The sequence below is a fragment of the Ranitomeya imitator genome, chromosome 6 (genome assembly GCF_032444005.1).
Source record: "Ranitomeya imitator isolate aRanImi1 chromosome 6, aRanImi1.pri, whole genome shotgun sequence".
NCBI classification, from domain to species: domain Eukaryota; kingdom Metazoa; phylum Chordata; class Amphibia; order Anura; family Dendrobatidae; genus Ranitomeya; species Ranitomeya imitator.
Genome location: NC_091287.1, coordinates 60,056,717 through 60,077,551, shown reverse-complemented (window position 1 = coordinate 60,077,551; position 20,835 = coordinate 60,056,717). Strand labels below are relative to the sequence as shown.

Sequence of the window (20,835 nt, the reverse complement as noted above, 5' to 3'; positions counted from 1 at the left end):
TCTGTCGGTAAGATCAACCCTCCTAAGCCGTCCATATGGGCATGTAGGTCATAGAAGGTTGAATATAATGATACCTTGATATCTGTAATCTGAAGTCTTATTCCAGAGAAATCCATATCTATCTTATTTGGTAAATGAGCTTTTAAGATCTGTGGGCCGGACATGGATCTCCCTGAGAATCTGCCTCCAGAGCTTATTATAAATGAGGGAGAGTTACCAGTGTGAGACATGCAATGACTGACAGTCAGCTCTCCTGATCTACTTGTCTCACACTGGTAACTCTCCCTCATTTCTAATAAGCTCTGGAGGCAGATTCTCAGGGAGATCTATGTCCGGCCCACAGATCTTAAAAGCTCATTTACCAACTAAGATAGACATGGATTTCTCTGGAATAAGACATTGGATCGCAGATATCAAGGTATCATTTTATTCAGCTTCCTATGACCTACATGACCATATAAACGGCCTAAAAGGATTGATCCTATTGACGAATTCCCATTAACATAAACATTTTAATTACGCGCACATGTGTAAAACCTGTACGTATTAAATGGGTTTTCCAATTTGAAACGGGTTCTATTTCCGGGCGCAGTTTGTTGGGAAAAAGCTTCTGGTTCTTTACTCGCCCTCCTTGTGTCCAACGATGAATCTCTACTGCTGCTCCCAGTGTCTGTTACTGTCTGCAGCGCTCACTTGACATTGACAACACTGCAGTCAATCAGTGAACTCAGCGGCTCTGCAGAACTAGATAGTACGAGTTGTTAAGCGCTATGATGGGCTGCAGCGCTGTTGACAAGGGAGGGGATATAAAATACTGATCAAAGACCTGAACTTTCCTAAGTGACAGCTGCTCGTTTTATACAAAATTTGCTGCTCTTTTTAATTTTTCTCCTGCTCTGCATGGAGATATATCTTACAGTAAGCCTGCAATCAATTCTTCTTATCCTCCCCGCCTGGAGTAACTCATGTACACGTACCGGTAATCTGTAACCTATGTGTTGACCGCTCATCCCGCAGCTTGGTATTGCCTTAAATAGGTCTAAGTGAGGAGAAGGATTTGGAGAACAAATAGCAGTTTCCTTGACTACTGATGTTATCTGCATAATTTTAATGGAATTTTTATCTTTTATACATTTTTAATTTCCTTTATTAAAAATGCTACCACACACATGCTACATTTGCACAGCAACTCCCTCCATTTCTCCGTCGTCCTCACCCTTCCAAATGGCATCAATAAATTGCACTTGTGTTCGATGTCCATACCATAACCCAACCGCCACCATGTGCCACTCGATTCACAATGCTGACATCAGCAAACCGCTCCCATACACTCAGTCTGCCATCTGCCTTGTACAGTGAAAATCAGGATTCATCCATGAAGATAACGCCTCTCCAGCGTGCCATACACTATCATATGTGAGCATTGGCCCACTCAAGTCGCTGCAGTCAGGAGGAAATCCCGATGAGGACGACGAGCTGCAGATGAGCTTCGCTGAGATGTTTTCTGACAGTTTGTGCAGAAATCCTTTGGATATGAAACAGATGGTTGCAACAGCTGTCTGGGTGGCTCATTTCAGACTATCTTTGAGGTGAAGATGCTGGATGTTGAGGTCCTGGGCTGGTGTGTTACATGGGGTCTGCAGTTGAGACCTGTTTGATGTACTGCTAAAATTTCTGAAACTCCTTAGGAGAATGCATGTGGTAGAGAAATGAACATTCAATTCATGGGCAACAACTCTGGTGGCCATTCCTGCAGTCAGCATGCCAATATTACACTGCCCCAAAACGTGTGGCATTGTGCTGTGTGATAAAACTGCACATTTTAGAGCCACCTTTTATTGTGGCAGCCAAAGGCACACCAGTGCAGTAACAATGCTGTCTAATCACCAACTGGATATGCCACACCTGTGCAATAACCATGCTGTCAAATCACCATCTGGATGTGTCACACCTGTGTACTAACCATGCTGTCTAATCACCATCTGGATATGTCACACCTGTGTAATAACCATGCTGTCTAATCACCATCTGGATGTGTCACACCTGTGCAATAACCATGCTGTCAAATCACCATCTGGATGTGTCACACCTGTGTACTAACCATGCTGTCTAATCACCATCTGGATATGTCACACCTGTGCAATAACCATGCTGTCTAATCACCATCTGGATGTGTCACACCTGTGTAATAACCATGCTGTCTAATCACCATCTGGATGTGTCACACCTGTGTAATAACCATGCTGTCTAATCACCATCTGGATGTGTCACACCTGTGTAATAACCATGCTGTCTAATCACCATCTGGATGTGTCACACCTGTGTAATAACCATGCTGTCTAATCACCATCTGGATATGCCACACCTGTGCAATAACCATGCTGTCTAATCACCATCTGGATGTGTCACACCTGTGCAATAACCATGCTGTCTAATCACCATCTGGGTGTCACACCTGTGCAGTAACCATGCGGTCTTAATCACTATCTGGATATGCCACACCTGTGAGGTGGATGGATTAGCTCGGCAAAGAAGAAGAGCTCACTATCAGAGATTTACACAAATTTGTGAATAATATTTGAGATAAAAAGGTTCTTTGAGTTCAGAGATGTGAGCAAATGTACAGATGTGTTGCTTTTTCTATTTTTGTTCAGTGTACGTTGAGAAAAGCTCCCCCCCATATACTGTAGGCAGGGCGCACAGACAGCGTGATCTTAGCTGACATTCTTTATTCTAATGCCCATCTAAATGGAAAATCTCTTCCTGTCTTGGTGGTAAAAATAATTTTCCTGGCATCTGTGCGGGTGCCCCCTGGACTCTTGTTCTTTCCTCCTATAATTAGTGTGTCTTGCTGCTAATTACTGTGCGTGTTTCTTTGCCTGTAGAGAATAGCTGACTATTGTTATGGCACAGAATATATTTAAAGAATGTCCATCATTTGTAAGTGAAAGGCGATGTATCACAAGGCCGGCTGTGCCCCTTATTCCTCTGATGCCAGCTCTTTATTGTGGTGGCTGCACATTGCCGCTTCATATTAAATATAGAGATATAGACGAGTAAGAGGGGATTCTGACCCTATCTTTCATGTTAGAGGACCTGTCACCAGCTCAAAAGTGGCCAATTATTGCCTTAATTTTATTTCCGCTGTTCCCCGGAGTATGCAGTTTTTGTTAATCCACCACACGGTTCCAGAATTATGGGCCTTTTTATTTACTAATAATTTGTATTGTTACAAGGGGTCGTGGCTGACGGGATTCTCTGGGGGCATGTCCATAGTCTACTTGACTCAATTACCCTGTAAGCACCACCACAAGACTGTAATAATGAGCCCTAATAAAAAGTCTGATATCACTGGAACTGTATGTTGGATTTAAAAAAAAAAAAAGAAGAATTAAAGGGACACTGTCACCTGGATTTGGAGGGAACAATCTTCAGCCATGGAGGCGGGGTTTTGGGGTTTTTGATTCACCCTTTCCTTACCCGCTGGCTGCATGCTGGCTGCAATATTGGATTGAAGTTCATTCTCTGTCCTCCGTAGTACATGCTTGCACAAGGCAATCTTGCACAGCGCAGGTGTGTACTATGGAGGACAGAGAATGAACTTCAATCCAATATTGCAGCCAGCGGGTAAGGAAAGGGTGAATCAAACACCCAAAAACCCCGCCTCCATGGCTGAAGATTGTTCCCTCCAAATCCAGGTGACAGTGTCCCTTTAAAAAGATTCCTCATGGGAGGAGCAGGGAAACAGAAGACCAAAACTACTGAGCTGACCCTCTTTAATTGTGCAGTGCACTCCTTGGTTAGTCTGGATTGGGGGGCAGTAGGGTTTATAAAGGCTTGTCCTGCAGGTGAACAGATCGATTTGAGGCAAATCAAATTTTTTTCGAATCTCAAAGTATATTTAGATTTGCCAGAACTCAACTTTTTTGTGACTCTATTCACCCAAATTAAGCAAAATAAAGGCCTACATTTTAGAAATGGGAAGTTCTTGAAGGGAGTCTATCACCCCCCAAAATGCTTATTTATTTATGCCTAAAATAAAAATATCTGAAGTATGGGTCTTTGCATATCGTGCAATGTTAAGACCCCTCAGTTTGCATGCTGAGCTTGTCTCATCCTATCCTGCAGAAGAGATACTGTAACTACTAGAGTTTTCGTGACACACTGTGCATCGAAGCTTCCAGAGTATGGAGCCACATAGCCTCAAACTGGTCGGATTGGTTATGCTGGCACCAGGCTGCCATATAGAAAGGAAAGAAGACGAAGGAAACAGTGTGGCGCGTTTGCCAATGTTTTGCTAGGGAACCTTGGCTGATGGCATTTATGTGGATGTGACGCATAGCACCTACCTAAATATTATTAGAGACAAATTCACCTCTCCCTGTACCGGAAGAGATCACTGGAGCCGACTTCCTGTTTCTACATTGCATAAAGTAGAGATAAGAGAAGAATTTTCTCTGTGGAAAGGCAAAATGAGCAATTGTAAGTACACAGTGCTGTATAATATATGATGACTGCAATATATTAACAGGATACAAATATTGATGGAAGGAGAAGTACATACCTGTCATCTCCCTTGTATATAGTATGTACCTATATGTCATCTCCCCTGTATATAGTATATACCAGTGTGTCATCTCCTCCTGTATATAGTATATACCTGTGTCATCTCCTCCTGTATATAGTATATACCTGTGTCATCTCCCCTGTATATAGTATACACCTGTGTCATCTCCCCTGTATATAGTATGTACCTATATGTCATCTCCCCTGTATATAGTATATACCAGTGTCATCTCCTCCTGTATATAGTATATACCTGTCATCTCCTCCTGTATATAGTATATACCTGTCATCTCCCCTGTATATAGTATACACCTGTGTCATCTCCCCTGTATATAGTATATACCTGTATGTCATCTCCTCCTGTATATAGTATATACCTGTGTCATCTCCCCTGTATATAGTATACACGTGTCATCTCCCCTGTATATAGTATGTACCTATATGTCATCTCCCCTGTATATAGTATATACCAGTGTCATCTCCTCCTGTATATAGTATATACCTGTCATCTCCTTCTGTACATAGTATATACCTGTCATCTCCCCTGTATATAGTATACACCTGTGTCATCTCCCCTGTATATAGTATGTACCTGTATGTCATCTCCCCTGTATATAGTATATACCAGTGTGTCATCTCCTCCTGTATATTGTATATACCTGTGTCATCTCCCCTGTATATAGTATACACCTGTGTCATCTCCCCTGTATATAGTATATACCAGTGTGTCATCTTCTCCTGTATATAGTATATACCTGTATGTCATCTCCTCCTGTATATAGTATATACCTGTCATCTCCCCTGTATATAGTATGTACCTGTATGTAATCTCCCCTGTATATAGTATATACCAGTGTGTCATCTTCTGTATATAGTATATACCTGTATGTCATCTCCTCCTCTATATAGTATATACCTGTGTGCCATCTCCCCTGTATATAGTATGTACCAGTGTGCCATCTCCTTTTGTATATAGTATATACCTGTATGTCATCTCCTCCTTTTATATAGTATATACCTGTGTCATCTCCCCTGTATATAATATATACCAGTGTCATCTCCTCCTGTATATAGTATATACCTGTCATCTCCTTCTGTACATAGTATATACCTGTCATCTCCCCTGTATATAGTATACACCTGTGTCATCTCCCCTGTATATAGTATGTACCTGTATGTCATCTCCCCTGTATATAGTATATACCAGTGTGTCATCTCCTCCTGTATATTGTATATACCTGTGTGTCATCTCCTCCTGTATTAGATCGCGTTCACACGTTATTTGGTCAGTATTTTTACCTCAGTATTTGTAAGATAAATTGGCAGCCTGATAATTCCCCAGCCAACAGGAAGCCCTCCCCCTGGCAGTATATATTAGCTCACACATACACATAATAGACAGGTCATGTGACTGACAGCTGCCGTATTTCCTATATGGTACATTTGTTGCTCTTGTAGTTTGTCTGCTTATTAATCAGATTTTTATTTTTGAAGGATAATACCAGACTTGTGTGTGTTTTAGGGCGAGTTTCATGTGTCAAGTTGTGTGTGTTGAGTTGCGTGTGGCGACATGCATGTAGCGACTTTTGTGAGATGAGTTTTGTGTGGCGACATGCGTGTAGCAACTTTTTGTGTGTCGAGTTGCATGTGACAGGTTAGTGTAGCAAGTTGTGTGCAGCAAGTTTTGCGCATGGCGAGTTTTGCTCGTGGGGATTTTTATGTGTGGTGCGTTTTGAGTAGGTGCAAGTTTTGTGTGAGGCAACTTTTGCATGTGTTGCAACTTTTGTGCATGTGGCAATTTTTCCGCGTGTGCAAGTTTTGCGTGTGGCGAGTTTTCCATGAGGTGAGTTTTGCACGTGTGGCGAGTTTTCCGTGAGCCGAGTTTTGCGAGTGGCGAGTTTTGAGCGGCGACTTTTGTGTTTCGACTTTTATGTGGCGAGGTTGGTGTATGTGTGGTGAAATGTGTGCTGAGGGTGGTATATGTATTCAAGCATGTGGTAGTGTGTGGCGCATTTTGTGTGTGTGTTCATATTCCAGTGTGTGGTGAGTATCCCATGTCGGGGCCCCACCTTAGCAACTGTACGGTATATACTCTTTGCCGCCATCACTCTCACTCTTTAAGTCCCCCTTGTTCACATCTGGCAGCTGTCAATTTGCCTCTAACACTTTTCCTTTCACTTTTTCCCCATTATGTAGATAGGGGCAAAATTGTTTGGTGAATTGGAACGCGCGCGGTTACAATTTCACCTCACAACATAGCCTATGACGCTCTCGGTGTCCAGACGTGTGACTGTGCAAAATTTTGTGGCTGTAGCTGCGACGGTGCAGATGCCAATCCCGAACACACACACACACACACACACCCACCCACCCACACACCCACACACCCACACACCCACACATTCAGCTTTATATATTAGATGGTAAAAGGAAGTGGGACAGTAAGCTCGCCTTGTGTTCTCTGATGCACCTTGTTGGCACGGAGCTGCCCTGGGCCAGGACGCACCACCAAGGATGAAGGAAGAAAAATAGTTTCTCCAGTAAAGATACTTGTTAAAATAAAACTTCATATTTTATTTCTTACATTTTAAAAAAGTGTGACATGTTGGCAGACCATCTAGTACTCCCAAAGCAAACTGATGGGTTTCGACTATACAATGTTATTTATGGTCTGAATGGTCCACTGCAAAAAAAAAAATGTTTGCTTCCTACCGAAAGTGGTATTTGGGACATAGAAAGATCCAGTAATATTTGGACAGTCACACAAGTTTTGGCATTTTAGATGCTTGAGTAAGGTTTTAGGAATTACTGGTCAATAATATGTAGCTGCGTCTTTTTCAACGGACCAAAAGTAATTGGACAATTATCTCAAAAGCTCTTTAATGGGCTGCATGGGCTATTCCCTCATTAATCCTTTATCCATTAAGCAGGTGAAAGGTCTGGAGCTGATTCTAGGCATGGCCTTTGTATTTGTAAGCACTTTGTGATCCCACAACATGCGGTCAAAGGAGCTCTCAATTTAAGTGAAGCAGACCATCATTAGGCTGAGAAAAAAAAGAAAAAACCTAACAAAAATGTTAGTAGTGGCCAAATCAACAGCTTGTTACATTCTCCAAAGAAAAAAAGTTCACTGGTGAACTCTAAAAGGGCCTGGATATCCACAGAAAACAGAGGTGGATGAATGCAGAATCCTTTCCATAGTGAAGAAAAACCCCTTCACAACATCCACCCAAGTGAAGAACACTATCCAGGAAGTAGGAGCTTGAGTATCTAAAGGTACCGTCACACTGAACGATATCGCTAGCGATCCGTGACGTTGCAGCGTCCTGGCTAGCGATATCGTTCAGTTTGACAGGCAGCAGCGATCAGGATCCTGCTGTGATGTCGTTGGTCGCTGCAGAAAGTCCAGAACTTTATTTCGTCGCTGGACTCCCTGCAGACATCGCTGAATCGGCGTGTGTGATGCCGATTCAGCGATGTCTTCACTGGTAACCAGGGTAAACATCGGGTTACTAAGCGCAGGGCCACGCTTAGTAACCCGATGTTTACCCTAGTTACCAGCGTAAACGTAAAAAAACAAACACTACATACTTACCTTCCGCTGTCTGTCCCCGGCGCTGTGCTTCTCTGCTCTGGCTGTGAGCGCCGGCCAGCCGGAAAGCAGAGCGGTGACGTCACCACTCTGCTTTCTGGCCGCTGTGCTCACAGTCCGTGCAGGAAAGCACAGCGCCGCGGCAGACAGCAGAAGGTAAGTATGTATCGTTTGTTTTTTTACTTTTTAGGATGGTAACCAGGGTAAACATCGGGTTACTAAGCGCGGCCCTGCGCTTAGTAACCCGATGTTTACCCTGGTTACCAGGGGACTTCGGGATCGATGGTCGCTGGAGAGCTGTCTGTGTGACCGCTCTCCAGCGACCAAACAGCGACGCTGCAGCGATCCGGATCGTTGTCGGTATCGCTGCAGCGTCGCTGAGTCTGAAGGTACCTTAGTCTACCATAAAGAGATGACTTCATGAGAGCAAATACTGAGGGTCCCACAAGGTGCAAACCGTTAATCAGCCTTAATAGGCCAAATTAACCTTTGCCAAGAAAACATCTTAAGAAGCCTGTCCAGTTCTGGAAAAGCATTATTTGTACAGGTGAAACTAAGATCAAACTGTACCAGAATGATGAGAAGAAGAAAGCATGGAGAAGTCTTCGACAGGCTCATGATCCAAAGCACAGCACGTCCTCTGTAAAACATGGTGGAGGCAGTGTAATAGCATGGGCATTCATGGCTCACAATGGCGCTGGGTCACTGGTGTTTATTGATGATGTGATTGAAGACAGAAGCAGCCGAATGAATTCTGAAGTGTACAGGGCCGTACTTTCTGCACAGAATCGACAAAATGCAGCAAGATTGTTTGGACGGCTCTTCATGGTACCGGTGGGCAATGACCCATAACATACTGCGAAAGCAGTCCAGGAGTTTGATTCTGCTATTGCAGAATATTCCACTTCTTTGCCTCAATCACTTCAATGGCATCTCAGTTGCTTCATTTAAAATCCGAAATTGTGGCATGTACAGCCCAAATCAAAGATTCGGTGACTGTCCAAATATTTCTGGACCTAACTGATTGGGATCTCCTGGAACCCTGCCCGGAATAAGAATTCTCCATTAATTCACAAGGAAGTAACAAAAAGTACTCAACAGATTTGTAACCTCTCAGAGAGCGTGGCGCGTATACGGCCTCCTCCGCGGAGAGTGCCGCGGACAGCTGTGGATTCCATCAGTGGGACCCGCATCTACCAGGCGTTTATGGCATATCCTCCTGGTGATGGCCCATTATTAATGCTTCCTGTTTCCTGCTGACATTTTGGGTTCTATGGGGGGGTGTAGCTAGATTAGGATTTTGCACCTGTTACACCTTTTAGCTATGAATGTAGAACGAGCGTCTGCTGTTTTTCCTAATTTACAATGAGTCACGGCCTATTTTTAGAGGATTTAGAAGTGAATGTTGATCATAAAAGCGTCACTTGACCTTTCTCGAACAGGAAAGGCAGCGGCTCTGTCGGAAGGAGCTGGGAACCAGATCCTCTGCTTTGTTCCATGGCTTTCTCTGATGCTTTGTGTATGTGCAGTTGATTTGTGCGCTCGGGTTTTAGGCCGCTCCTGTGTTTACAGCACGTTCAGGTTTCTCCTTTTATGTCCTTTTTGGGATGATTTTTGTGTCTGGTTCTCAGACCTGGATCTCGTGAAGGTGAAATGAAGCAGATGCTGAGCCGAGGGATCATTGCTCTCGTTAAAGTGATTAAGGTGGCTCGAAATGTTTTATTTGATTATGTCCTTCACTGAGGCAGATTCCGGACAGTTCTTATAAATGCAATGGACTCTATATTTGGAGCATCTATTTGTAAGGATAAATAAATTACACTTGAAAGGTCGTTTACACTTATTTATTTTTTAATTTTTATAACTGAGACCAGAATAATTTTACAACTTAAAGGGAATCTGTTACCACAAAATGACCGTTCAAACCAAGCACAGGCACTTGGCTCGATCTCAGCGTGGCCAAATATTTCCGTGCACCCTCCCATCTACTTTTTTATTTTCCATCACCGCCCTCTTTTAGTTCCAGTAAAGCAAGACCTGTGCTAGAAAAACAGTAATGGAACGAGCGCCCATGCTTGGTTTGAACAGTCATTTTGTGTACTTATTCTCGCCACTCTTTTTCAACATGGCTTATGCCAGTATCCATGTTTCCTTTTTAGCGACCATCGAAGCCAATTAATGGCCACCGCTTTAACTGCGTCCAATAATTACACCAGGGATACTGGATGTGGCAGGGAAAAAAATTATAATTATTAGATCTTACTGGGCCCTGTTAAAAAAAAAAAAAAAAAAAAATATGATGGATGTCTAGCTTGCCCCCCCCCCAAGGGGTGTAGCAGTTAACTCACAATTCAGGCCGTCAACCATGAGGCTTTTGCACCTGCCCACTTAAAATAATATTGCATATTGCAGAGGCCGGATCAGTAAAGCGCTTGTAAATGAGCAGTACACCATAGAAATAAAAATCCCTCCATTCTTGAAGATGATTTTTAGTAATAAGTACGGCATATTGAAACGGTGCTTGTTTGTACCCTATTACGAGGACGACCTATCGCCTACGGCACAATCCAAAGCATTGACATTTTATTTTTTCTGTTTGTAAAAATCCTTTCCATACATCTAGATGTTTGCAGATGTATTTCTCCAGCACATCTGCCTCATGTGAACAGATCTCTTAGAGTATGGTTTTCTCGTTCAGTATTCGTTGCGGATTGGACGCTGCGTATGTTACAGCATAGTGCATGGGATTTTATGAGATCCCATCTCCACTATGCGTGCACAGAGGCCTCAGGCTCCCCTGCGTATACGCACATGCGGCGCGTCTTTCCAGACTGCAGCATGTCTATTTACGACGTGGAGACGCTCCGTCTCCGCAAGATAAATATCACAGTCCTATATAAAGGATGCAGTGATTTTGCATGGTTCAATGAACACATGCGGAATCACCGCGCGTACAAAAGCCGGCAGCGCTGCCAATCTTGACACATACCCTTTATAAGTCTGTTGCTGAGAATTAGAAGAAACTTTTGAAGAGGAAATAAATTCTCCAGAATAAACGAAATGCAGTAATTTTATTCTATATTTGCATCCGATTAGCGATTTTTCGCTCTTCTGGCCCACACGGAAAGTTCTTCTTTATGATTTCATGTAATAGGTGGGCAGTCAGATATTACTCATGAGTCACTGGGGAATTAATTCCATTTACTCTGCGCATTAGAGCGCCATGTGTTACTGAGCGCCTGCTGAGGTATTCATTTTTAGTTTTAGTATTACTATTTACTTTTAATTACTGTTCTAATCTTGCATGTTGCAGCAATTAAGTATTCGGCTTTGCTTTTTTTCAAGTACATATGGGGAGTGTCCTCTACAGTAGGAGGGAAGGACCATCAATGAGCCAGCAGGAGGGGTGTGGGAACAGAGGGTCCATGGTTGTGTTTTTATTACTAATCAAGTTCTGGATTAATGGATCAGCACATTTTCTTTGCTAACGTCAAATTAAACCTTGAAATTTAAATGCCATGTACGAAATACACAAACTTTTCATCACTACAATTTATTTCTTTATTCTAAGGTATATGATCAGAGACTTGCCTGCAGCTCATAGTTTCCCCACGGCAATGAATTCTTCAGAATTGATTTGCTTTAAGTTAATGCTGAGACAGCCGAGATATTGATCTTCCCCTGCACGGTGCAATTTACTGCTACAGTAATGCGTGTTTAAACACATGCTCTGCGGCTGAGCACTCACACACAAGCATAGATTGAATTTCTGTGGCAGCCCGGGGTCGAAAGCATTGGCTTTTTATAGATTTCACATGAGAAGACTGTATGGAGCAGTGTAGGTGATCTATGGGAATCGTGCTGTGCTCATGTTATAGCAGTAAATGTTAGGGACGTCGGATCTGGCCATTGTAATTGTTGAAGAAGCTTCTGATGACGTTGGGTTCTGCCGCCTTTGTGCTGCTCTTTGTGAGTTTCTGTTAAAACTGTTGGGAAACTTTCACACTGTGTAATTGACGGTATATTTTTGGATGCCTTAATGCCTATGTGAATAAATATTTGCATTAGTTTGTGTACACTGTGAAAAGAGGTTCCTTACTCTTCTGGATATCGGCTTCCACTTTAGGCGGCTTTCATTCTGTCTTTGCAGTGTCTCTTGCACTCGTGCGCTCTCTCTTGCTTGTGCGCTCTCTCTTACTTGTGCGCTCTCTCTTGCGTGTGCGCTCTTTCTTGCGTGTGCGCTCTCTCTTGCGTGTGCGCTCTCTTGCTCGTGTGCGCTCTCTTGCTCGTGTGCGCTCTCTCTTGCTCGTGTGCGCTCTTGCTCGTGTGCGCTCTTGCTCGTGTGCGCTCTCTTGCTCGTGTGCGCTCTCTTGCTCGTGTGCGCTCTCTTGCTCGTGTGCGCTCTCTTGCTCGTGTGCGCTCTCTTGCTCGTGCGCTCTTGCTCGTGCGCGCTTGCTTGTGCGCGCTTGCTCTCGTGCTCTCGTGCGTTCTCTTGCTGTCGTGCGTTCTCTTGCTGTCGTGCGTTCTCTTGCTCTTGTGCGTTCTCTTGCTCTTGTGCGTTCTCTCTTGCTCTCGTGCGTTCTCTCTTGCTCTCGTGCGTTCTCTCTTGCTCTCGTGCGTTCTCTCTTGCTCTCGTGCGTTCTCTCTTGCTCTCGTGCGTTCTCTCTTGCTCTCGTGCGTTCTCTCTTGCTCTCGTGCGTTCTCTCTTGCTCTCGTGCGTTCTCTCGTGCGTTCTCTTGCTCTCGTGCGTGCTCTCATGCGTTCTCTTGCTCTCGTGCGTTCTCTCTTGCTCTCGTGCGTTCTCTCTTGCTCTCGTGCGTTCTCTCTTGCTCTCGTGCGTTCTCTTGCTCTCGTGCGTTCTCTTGCTCTCGTGCGTTCTCTTGCTCTTGTGCGTTCTCTTGCTCTCGTGCGTTCTCTCTTGCTCTCGTGCGTTCTCTCTTGCTCTCGTGCGTTCTCTCTTGCACTCGACCCCTCTCTTTTGCGCTCGACCCCTCTCTCTTGCGCTCGACCCCTCTCTCTTGCGCTCGACCCCTCTCTCTTGCGCTCGACCCCTCTCTCTTGCGCTCGACCCCTCTCTCTTGCGCTCGACCCCTCTCTCTTGCGCTCGACCCCTCTCTCTTGCGCTCGACCCCTCTCTCTTGCGCTCGACCCCTCTCTCTTGCGCTCGACCCCTCTCTTGCGCTCGACCCCTCTCTTGCGCTCGACCCCTCTCTTGCGCTCGACCCCTCTCTCTTGCGCTCGACCCCTCTCTCTTGCGCTCGACCCCTCTCTCTTGCGCTCGACCCCTCTCTCTTGCGCTCGACCCCTCTCTCTTGCGCTCGACCCCTCTCTCTTGCGCTCGACCCCTCTCTCTTGCGCTCGACCCCTCTCTCTTGCGCTCGACCCCTCTCTCTTGCGCTCGACCCCTCTCTCTTGCGCTCGACCCCTCTCTTGCGCTCGACCCCTCTCTCTTGCGCTCGACCCCTCTCTCTTGCGCTCGACCCCTCTCTTGCGCTCGACCCCTCTCTTGCGCTCGACCCCTCTCTCTTGCGCTCGACCCCTCTCTCTTGCGCTCGACCCCTCTCTCTTGCGCTCGACCCCTCTCTCTTGCGCTCGACCCCTCTCTCTTGCGCTCGACCCCTCTCTCTTGCGCTCGACCCCTCTCTCTTGCGCTCGACTTTTGCCCCGTTGATTGCTTTTTGACTTGCGTGTAGGAATCTGCATATTAATAGATTATTATTAGGTTTGTGTGTTTTTGTATTTTTCTTATTAGAAATAATCTTCTAAGTTTTGATTTTTTTATTCCCCTCCCTCCCATAGGATTCCAAGCTCCCGTCATCAGTGAGAAATACCCTCCTGGAGCTCTTTGGGCAAATAGAAAGGGAATTTGAGAATCTCTACATTGAGAATCTAGAATGTAAGTATTGTAAGGAAGACCTGGTAAAAGGTTCGGACACGCTCCGACCTCACGTGTGCGCATAATAAGAGGAGACATGTAGAAAGTTGTATTCCTTTTTTGTTGGCCGGGCTCACAGCAGCTTTATTATTCCTGGCTGACATTGGAGACATTTCATGGTTGGGGGGAATCTTTGTCGGCGCTCCCAAGAATTAGAAATAACATACAGATAGCGAGGCTTTGATGTTCTTGCTGCAGTTTTGTAACTTTTCGAGACTTTTGTAGCTATGAGTATATTTACTTTATGAAAGTATTTTCTCTTGGAGACGGCTGCTCTTGTCTTTACATATTTTTCCTCATCCTTATGGGTTTGGTCACTCTTCAGAAATGGACCAGTGTGGTTAAAACTGACAATTATCGAGAAGATTTGCTTCTTCATTCATTAGTGTTAATTACTATACCGTATGTGTGATGGTGAAATCGGTAGTAAATCTTCTCAATTATGGTTGTGTTTTTTTCTTTATTTGTGATGCTTATTGTTGGGGAAGAGCAAGCTCTGATTTCCGGCAGTCTCATAGACTAGGAACGGAGCTGCGGTCAAGCATGCATAGTAAGCTCACTCGTAGAGTGAAGATATGGCTCTGCAGATTCTGGTTCCTGGGTTCCAGAGCTTTTTTTGGGGTGGGAATTCCTAAAAGTTTTATCAGTCAGACTCCCAGTAATCAGTAAGTTATCTGTTATACTATGAATAGGTGATAATTTAGAGGGGTTTCCACTATTTGACTGTCTTTCATATGTCCTAACCCTTCCTAACGGCCAGTTTTATAATATACTTTTATTACCTGCACTGCTACTGTGAGCGCATCTCTGTGGGTCTTATATTCTGCTCTGGTCATACAGGCTCTGCTACTTCTGATCTAGGGCCTGGAATTGGAAGAAATGAGAAAAGCTCCTTATTGGTGGGAGCTGGGCTACCTATCAGTGAGTGAGAGCAGTCTGAGCACGCATGCTCACAGTGCTGTACTAATGACTAGCGCTTCACAGGCCGTACACCGCCAAGATGACGACAGGAAGCGAGCGGCTGCACTTACAATGTATTGAACTCTGACTGGTACAGCCAACTGCGCTGCTAAGTTGATTGGAAGCGATCAACTGCAAGGGTCAATAACAGCAGTCAGTACATAGTGAGCACACTGAAATCACTCCCTCTTGGGTAACATCCATTGCTGCACACTCGGCTGTCCGTTAAGGAGACGAGGGAGTGATTGCAGGGTGCTCACTTTGTACTTACTGTTCATAGGCCCGGTGCCTCCCCAATGGCTGGAAGCAAGTGGCTGCAGATAGAATGTTACATTATTTTCTTCCTGCAGCTGCAGTTCCAATTGGACTGTACATGTTTAAAATGGTATTTACCTTCAGATTACTATTGTGCCTGCTGGTAAATGCTCTTTTTTGGTTGTTTTTTTTCAGGTTTCTTTTTAAGAAGCAAAAAAATAAATTAAATTGAAATGTTTCTTTTGTTGTAACTTAAAAAGCATGATCCCTTCTATGCTAATGGCTTGTTTTCTTATATTTAAGTGCGACGTGAAATAGACACCTTGAACGATCGCCTGGCAGTAGAAGGACAGACAATCGATGGGGCTGAATTAAGCAAAGGTCAAATGAAAACAAAAGGTAAGTAACCATGAAGTCGGATAAATCCCGATGCGGGGTGTGGAATGTAATATGTGCAGACGGAGCTTTGTTTCTGCGGAGTACATATTCCTGGCAGGACACCTGATCCACCATGTTTTAAAGGGAACCTATTAGGCGATTCATGTTGCTCAAACCACAGTCCGCATCAGTCAGAGCCTGATTGCAGCCGAGTATGTATTATCGTGACACACTGCTGTAGGTAATAGAAAACCTAGTTTAACCCCTTAAAGCACCACTCCAACATTTTTTTTTTTTTAATTGCAGCGCTGGAGTGGTGCCGCTAATCTATGTTCCCTGATCCTAATGGTATATTATCCGCTTCCTTCTTCAGCTCTTCCCAGCGCCGCTCCACCCCGCGTGCTATCATGTGACCGCAACTTCTGACTGGCGGAAGTCACAAGCTCGCAGTGCAAGTCTATCAGATCCTCAATTTGGTTTTCATAGGCTTACATGGAGTTGTGACTTCTGGATTGCTCCCATAAACACTGGAGCAATCCAGTCACAACCTGTAGCGCACCGATGGGAGTGGTGCTGATAACAGAAGAAGATGGGAACTGGTTAGTATAAGACTAGGAGCAGGGAACGTAGAAAAGTGGCACCACTCCATTGCTGCAAATAAAAAAACAACACTGGAGTGGGGCTTTAACACAATATCATCTACGCGCACGAGATTGCAGGGGTGATTGAGTGAGGAGAGGACTCAGGAGCTGAACCCCCAACACACGCGTCTGATGCCGGCATCTGTTTGATGCAGTTGCTGGACACTATTGCAGAAGGGGCCTGCCATCTTGGTACTCCTCTGAAGCTCTGCTACATGCTGAGGTTCAAAGAAAACCAAGATTTACACTACTTACTGCCGTATTGTGATATCGCAGAACACCGTATAAGTAGGGGCGGGGGTTGCGATCGCACCCAGGTTATAGAGCCTGGGGAGCCCCAAAGGTCCCTTTGCCCCACATGAACAGACTATTACTATTAAAGGTTGTATTAGTTGTGGGCCCCATTGTAGATTTTGCATTCACACCCACAAGCTTCAAGTTACGCGTATAGGTGATCAGATGAATGGAGGTTAACGTTCCCTAAAGGAACTAAAAAATAAAATAAAACATTTATTTTTTTTTTTTTTTTTTTTAATTTAAAAATTGAAATTACTCTTTCTGAAAACATAAAATTAGTTTGTTTGATATCACAGCCTTCATGAAAGTCCGATCTTTCAAAATATAAAGTACAGTAACGCAATCAGAAATCAAAACGCCTGAAATGTTTTTAAGTGTTTTTCTACTACTTCTTTTACTATGAAAACACAATAAATACAGATCAAAATATCATATATATATAGTCAAAAAGAGACAAGATGGGGATGAATGGAGCCTTAACCCCTTTCCGACATTGGGCGTTAAAGTACGCTGATGCTGGACTCCCCCTGTTTGGTGCGGGCTCTGGTGCTGAGCCCGCACCTTTCCGGGCACATGACAGCTGATCTATACACTTGACATATGCCTGCAACAGCCACAGGTGGAATCGCGATCCACCCGAGGCATTTAATTCGTGCTTACTAGAAGCACTTGGCTAATCCCGGCCCATTGGTGACCCTGTCACATGATTGCCAGTCACCGATGGGTCGGCATGACAACCAGAGGTCTGCAGCAGACCTCTATGGTTGTCATTGCCAGATTGCAAGTGAGCATTTCTGCTACACACAGGTGATCTTATCATCGCCTGTATGTAGCAGAGGCGATCGAAGTACTGCAGCCTCTAGTCTCCCATGGAGACTATTAAAGCATGCAAAAAGTAAAAAAATGTTTTTAAAAATATTAAAAGAAATATAAAAGTTAAAATCGCCCCCCTTTCACACCATTCAAAATAAAACAATAAAAAAGATGAAACATACACATATTTGGTATCGCCGCATTCAGAATCGTCCAATCTATCAATAAAAAAAAAAGAATTAACCCCATCGCTAAACGTTGTAATGAGAAAAAAATTAATAAAGGCAGAATTACTTTTTTTTTTTTTTTTTATTGGTCGCCGCTACATTGCAATAAAATACAATAACCGGCGATCAAAAGAATGGGTGCAAAAAAATAAGTCCTCACCCAACCCCAGATCACGGAAAATGGAGACACTACAGGTCTCGGAAAATTTCGCCATTTTTTTTTTAAACCAAGTTTTGGATTTTTTTTTTCACCACTTAAATAAAGAAAAGAACCTAGACATATTTGGTGTCTATAAACTCGTAATGACCTGGAGAATCATAATGGCAGACCAGTTTTAGCATTTAGTGAACATGGTAAAAAAAAAAAAACTTTGGAATTGTACTTTTTTTGCAATTTCACCGCACTTGGAATTTTGTTTCCCTTTTTCCAGTACACAATAAGTTAAAACCAATGGTGTTCAAAAGTACAATTCGTCCCGCAAAAAACAAGCCCTCATATGGCCATATTGACCGAAAAATAAAAAAGTTATGGCTCTGAGAACGGGGAGGAAACGGAGATGCAAAAACTGAAATACCTTTGGTGGTTAAACTGTTTTTTCTGACACTCCACAGCGTCAGCTCTGATTTCTGCTGACCGTGGTTTGGGCTCCGTGGATCAGCTGACCTCTAAGTGAGCAAAAGGGAAGTGAAGTAATTGACAACTGTGAAGTTAGTTCTGCAGGAAGGACTCTGCCGCTGCATCCGATGGCTGTGCCTTACTGTCTCGAGGATAATGACGTAGAACCCCAGGAAAGCCACAGACTGTCTACTTCTCCATTACTGGGCTGTTATGGCCGAGGCTGTCATGGCAGCTGCTCTTATGCCAGTGGGCATGTTCACCGTGTCCTGGGGTCATCTCATAGACAACATTCGTCACCTATCTATGGGATAATGTGATCTTTGAAGTTCTGATTACCGAGATCCCCAGTGACCCTAAACACAAGGTTTCCAATGTCCCCTGTGTGAATGGACCAGTAGTGCACATCTCCATTCACTTCTATGGGAACATTATCGCACATGCGTGACCACAATAGACTCTGAATGTCACACATGTACATTGCTGCTCATTCAATCGGGACTCTTGGACCCCCATTGTTCAGAATGTTGGGGGTCCCAGTGCTCGAACCCCCAGTGATCATACTTATTTTCTATTCTGTGGATATGTAATCAACTTCATTTATGTGACATCCCCGTTAACGAACAGTCACATTGTATATAAGTATATCTAAAGATGGCATCAATGGGCTTCCATGACTTGGGATTAAAGGGTTAGTCCTAAATTTCAAAACCATGCTCATTTTTGGGTGTCTGTCTGCAATCCCTAGATCAGGACTTGGCAGCCCCATCTTGAATGGAGCAGAATGACACATCATCCTCTCTATTTATGTTCTATGAGACTGTCGGAGGAAGCTGAGCACAGTAGTCAAAGATTTTTGGTAGTCCCATTGACAATTAATGGAGCAGAGGTCGAGCGTGTGCAACTGTGCTTCATTCAAGATGGGGCTGCAAGCCTCAATCTCGGAATTGGGGGAGGTTCCTGGTGACCCCATTTTCTAGTTTTCAGTGCAATATCTACCAGTGACTACTGTTCTAGTAAATTAAAACACAGCAATTGGTGGCAGCGGAAAGTGCTGAGAGCATATTCCTTTCACACCTCTGAGAATACATGTAGGGGGTAGGTGAGGATAGTGCGGTTCCAGCATTGTGGGCAGGACGTTCTCCCAGTCTGGCTATGAATTATAAGGATGGATGTCTATTTGTAATAACACCGCCATGTAACATAACACAAAAGGTATTTGCTAAATGTTTTTTTTTTTTTTAATCTTTGCAGCTAGTCACAGTACAAGCCAGCTGTCACAGAAGTTGAAGACCACCTACAAAGCGTCAACTAGCAAGGTAAACCTGTATATAATATAGGAGTTTTAGGCTGGGGTGTGGGTTGCACAATTGCACATTTGTGTTCAGGATTTTCCTTCTGTCTAACATCCGGAAAGGGATTGTTTGATATCAGGCTGAATCCAGAGTCCAGGAAACGTGGACCAAGATGTCCGGACTGGCTGCTGGTCTCCTGACGCAAGCTCAGTCGTTTTGTGGGCATCTACCAGGGATGGTTGAGTTCTGGTCAGGAGACACGCAGCCAGTCGGGACTTTATGGTCTATACTCGGACTCTGTTTCATGGACGTCTGAATTTGAGCTTAAAACCTATATCTTTATACCCTAGAAGGGCTTTTTCAGGATTTTCATCTTTTGGCCATCGTGGAGAGTGTCTGGCTCTAGAGGGACCTGTCTTGTACTTCATTACATAGACAACCCATTCAATGGAATGAGCATCACGTGATGCTTAAAGGGATTGTACCAAGTTTTAAAGTTATTACTTGTTCACAGAATAGATGGAGTGCGACTGTTGGGTCCCCCTCTGATCCCGAGAAGTGGACTCTGCAGAGCCACATCTGAACATAGTCTCGGTCAAGTATGTGCACCTCCCCTCCATCTATTCACTATGAAACAGCCAGAAATGTTCGAGTGCTGTATTCACATAGAGAATAAATAGAGTCCGTTCTTGGGATAGGGATGAGCAAAATTTCACTTCAGTAGAGTCACTCGAATTCGGCTGGGAAATTTGATTTGCATCAATTAAACTTGGATGCAAGGGTGCAAAACAAAAAAAAGCTTGTATACACAAAGCCTTCTCCACACTTCTCCTGCTGCTAGTCCTCTTTCTTCTACCGTCTATTTCTGGACCTCCAGCACCTCTGTTATTCACTAGGCCCAATGCAAGTCATCATCATTAATGTCAACCGTGTTGGGCCTATGGAAGAATGGCAGCACTGGCGTCCCAGCAGTCGCGGGAGAGGTGTGGACACTGCAGATGTGGGGAGTAGTAGATTTTTTTATTCCCTTTCCAGCCCTGAGATTTACGCAATCTGGCGGCGTGCTACCTGGCATTGTGTTGGAATTTTTGCAAAATCAAATCGTCAAAATGTTGGATTCTAGCTAATCATAATATTTCCGCATATTGTAACCAATTGAATTGGTTCTGCAGATCGATATGCTCGTCCCTCTTGGGGATCTCGGCGATCGGCAGATTACTACTTGCACTATTTTACTGTGAATGGGTTATGATTTCAAAA

General features: G+C 44.1%; 1 protein-coding gene across 2 annotated transcripts in view; it reads left to right on the top strand.

Moving 5' to 3' along the window:
• WDR37 (WD repeat domain 37) overlaps positions 1–20,835 on the top strand; it is a 158,466-nt gene that overhangs the window by 58,425 nt on the left and 79,206 nt on the right. For both annotated transcript variants that reach the window (XM_069729700.1, XM_069729699.1), the window contains exons 4-6: positions 13,958–14,054; positions 15,612–15,707; positions 19,535–19,599. In XM_069729700.1, the coding sequence (XP_069585801.1) occupies positions 13,958–14,054; positions 15,612–15,707; positions 19,535–19,599 (258 nt within the window). The remainder of the gene's footprint in view (positions 1–13,957; positions 14,055–15,611; positions 15,708–19,534; positions 19,600–20,835) is intronic.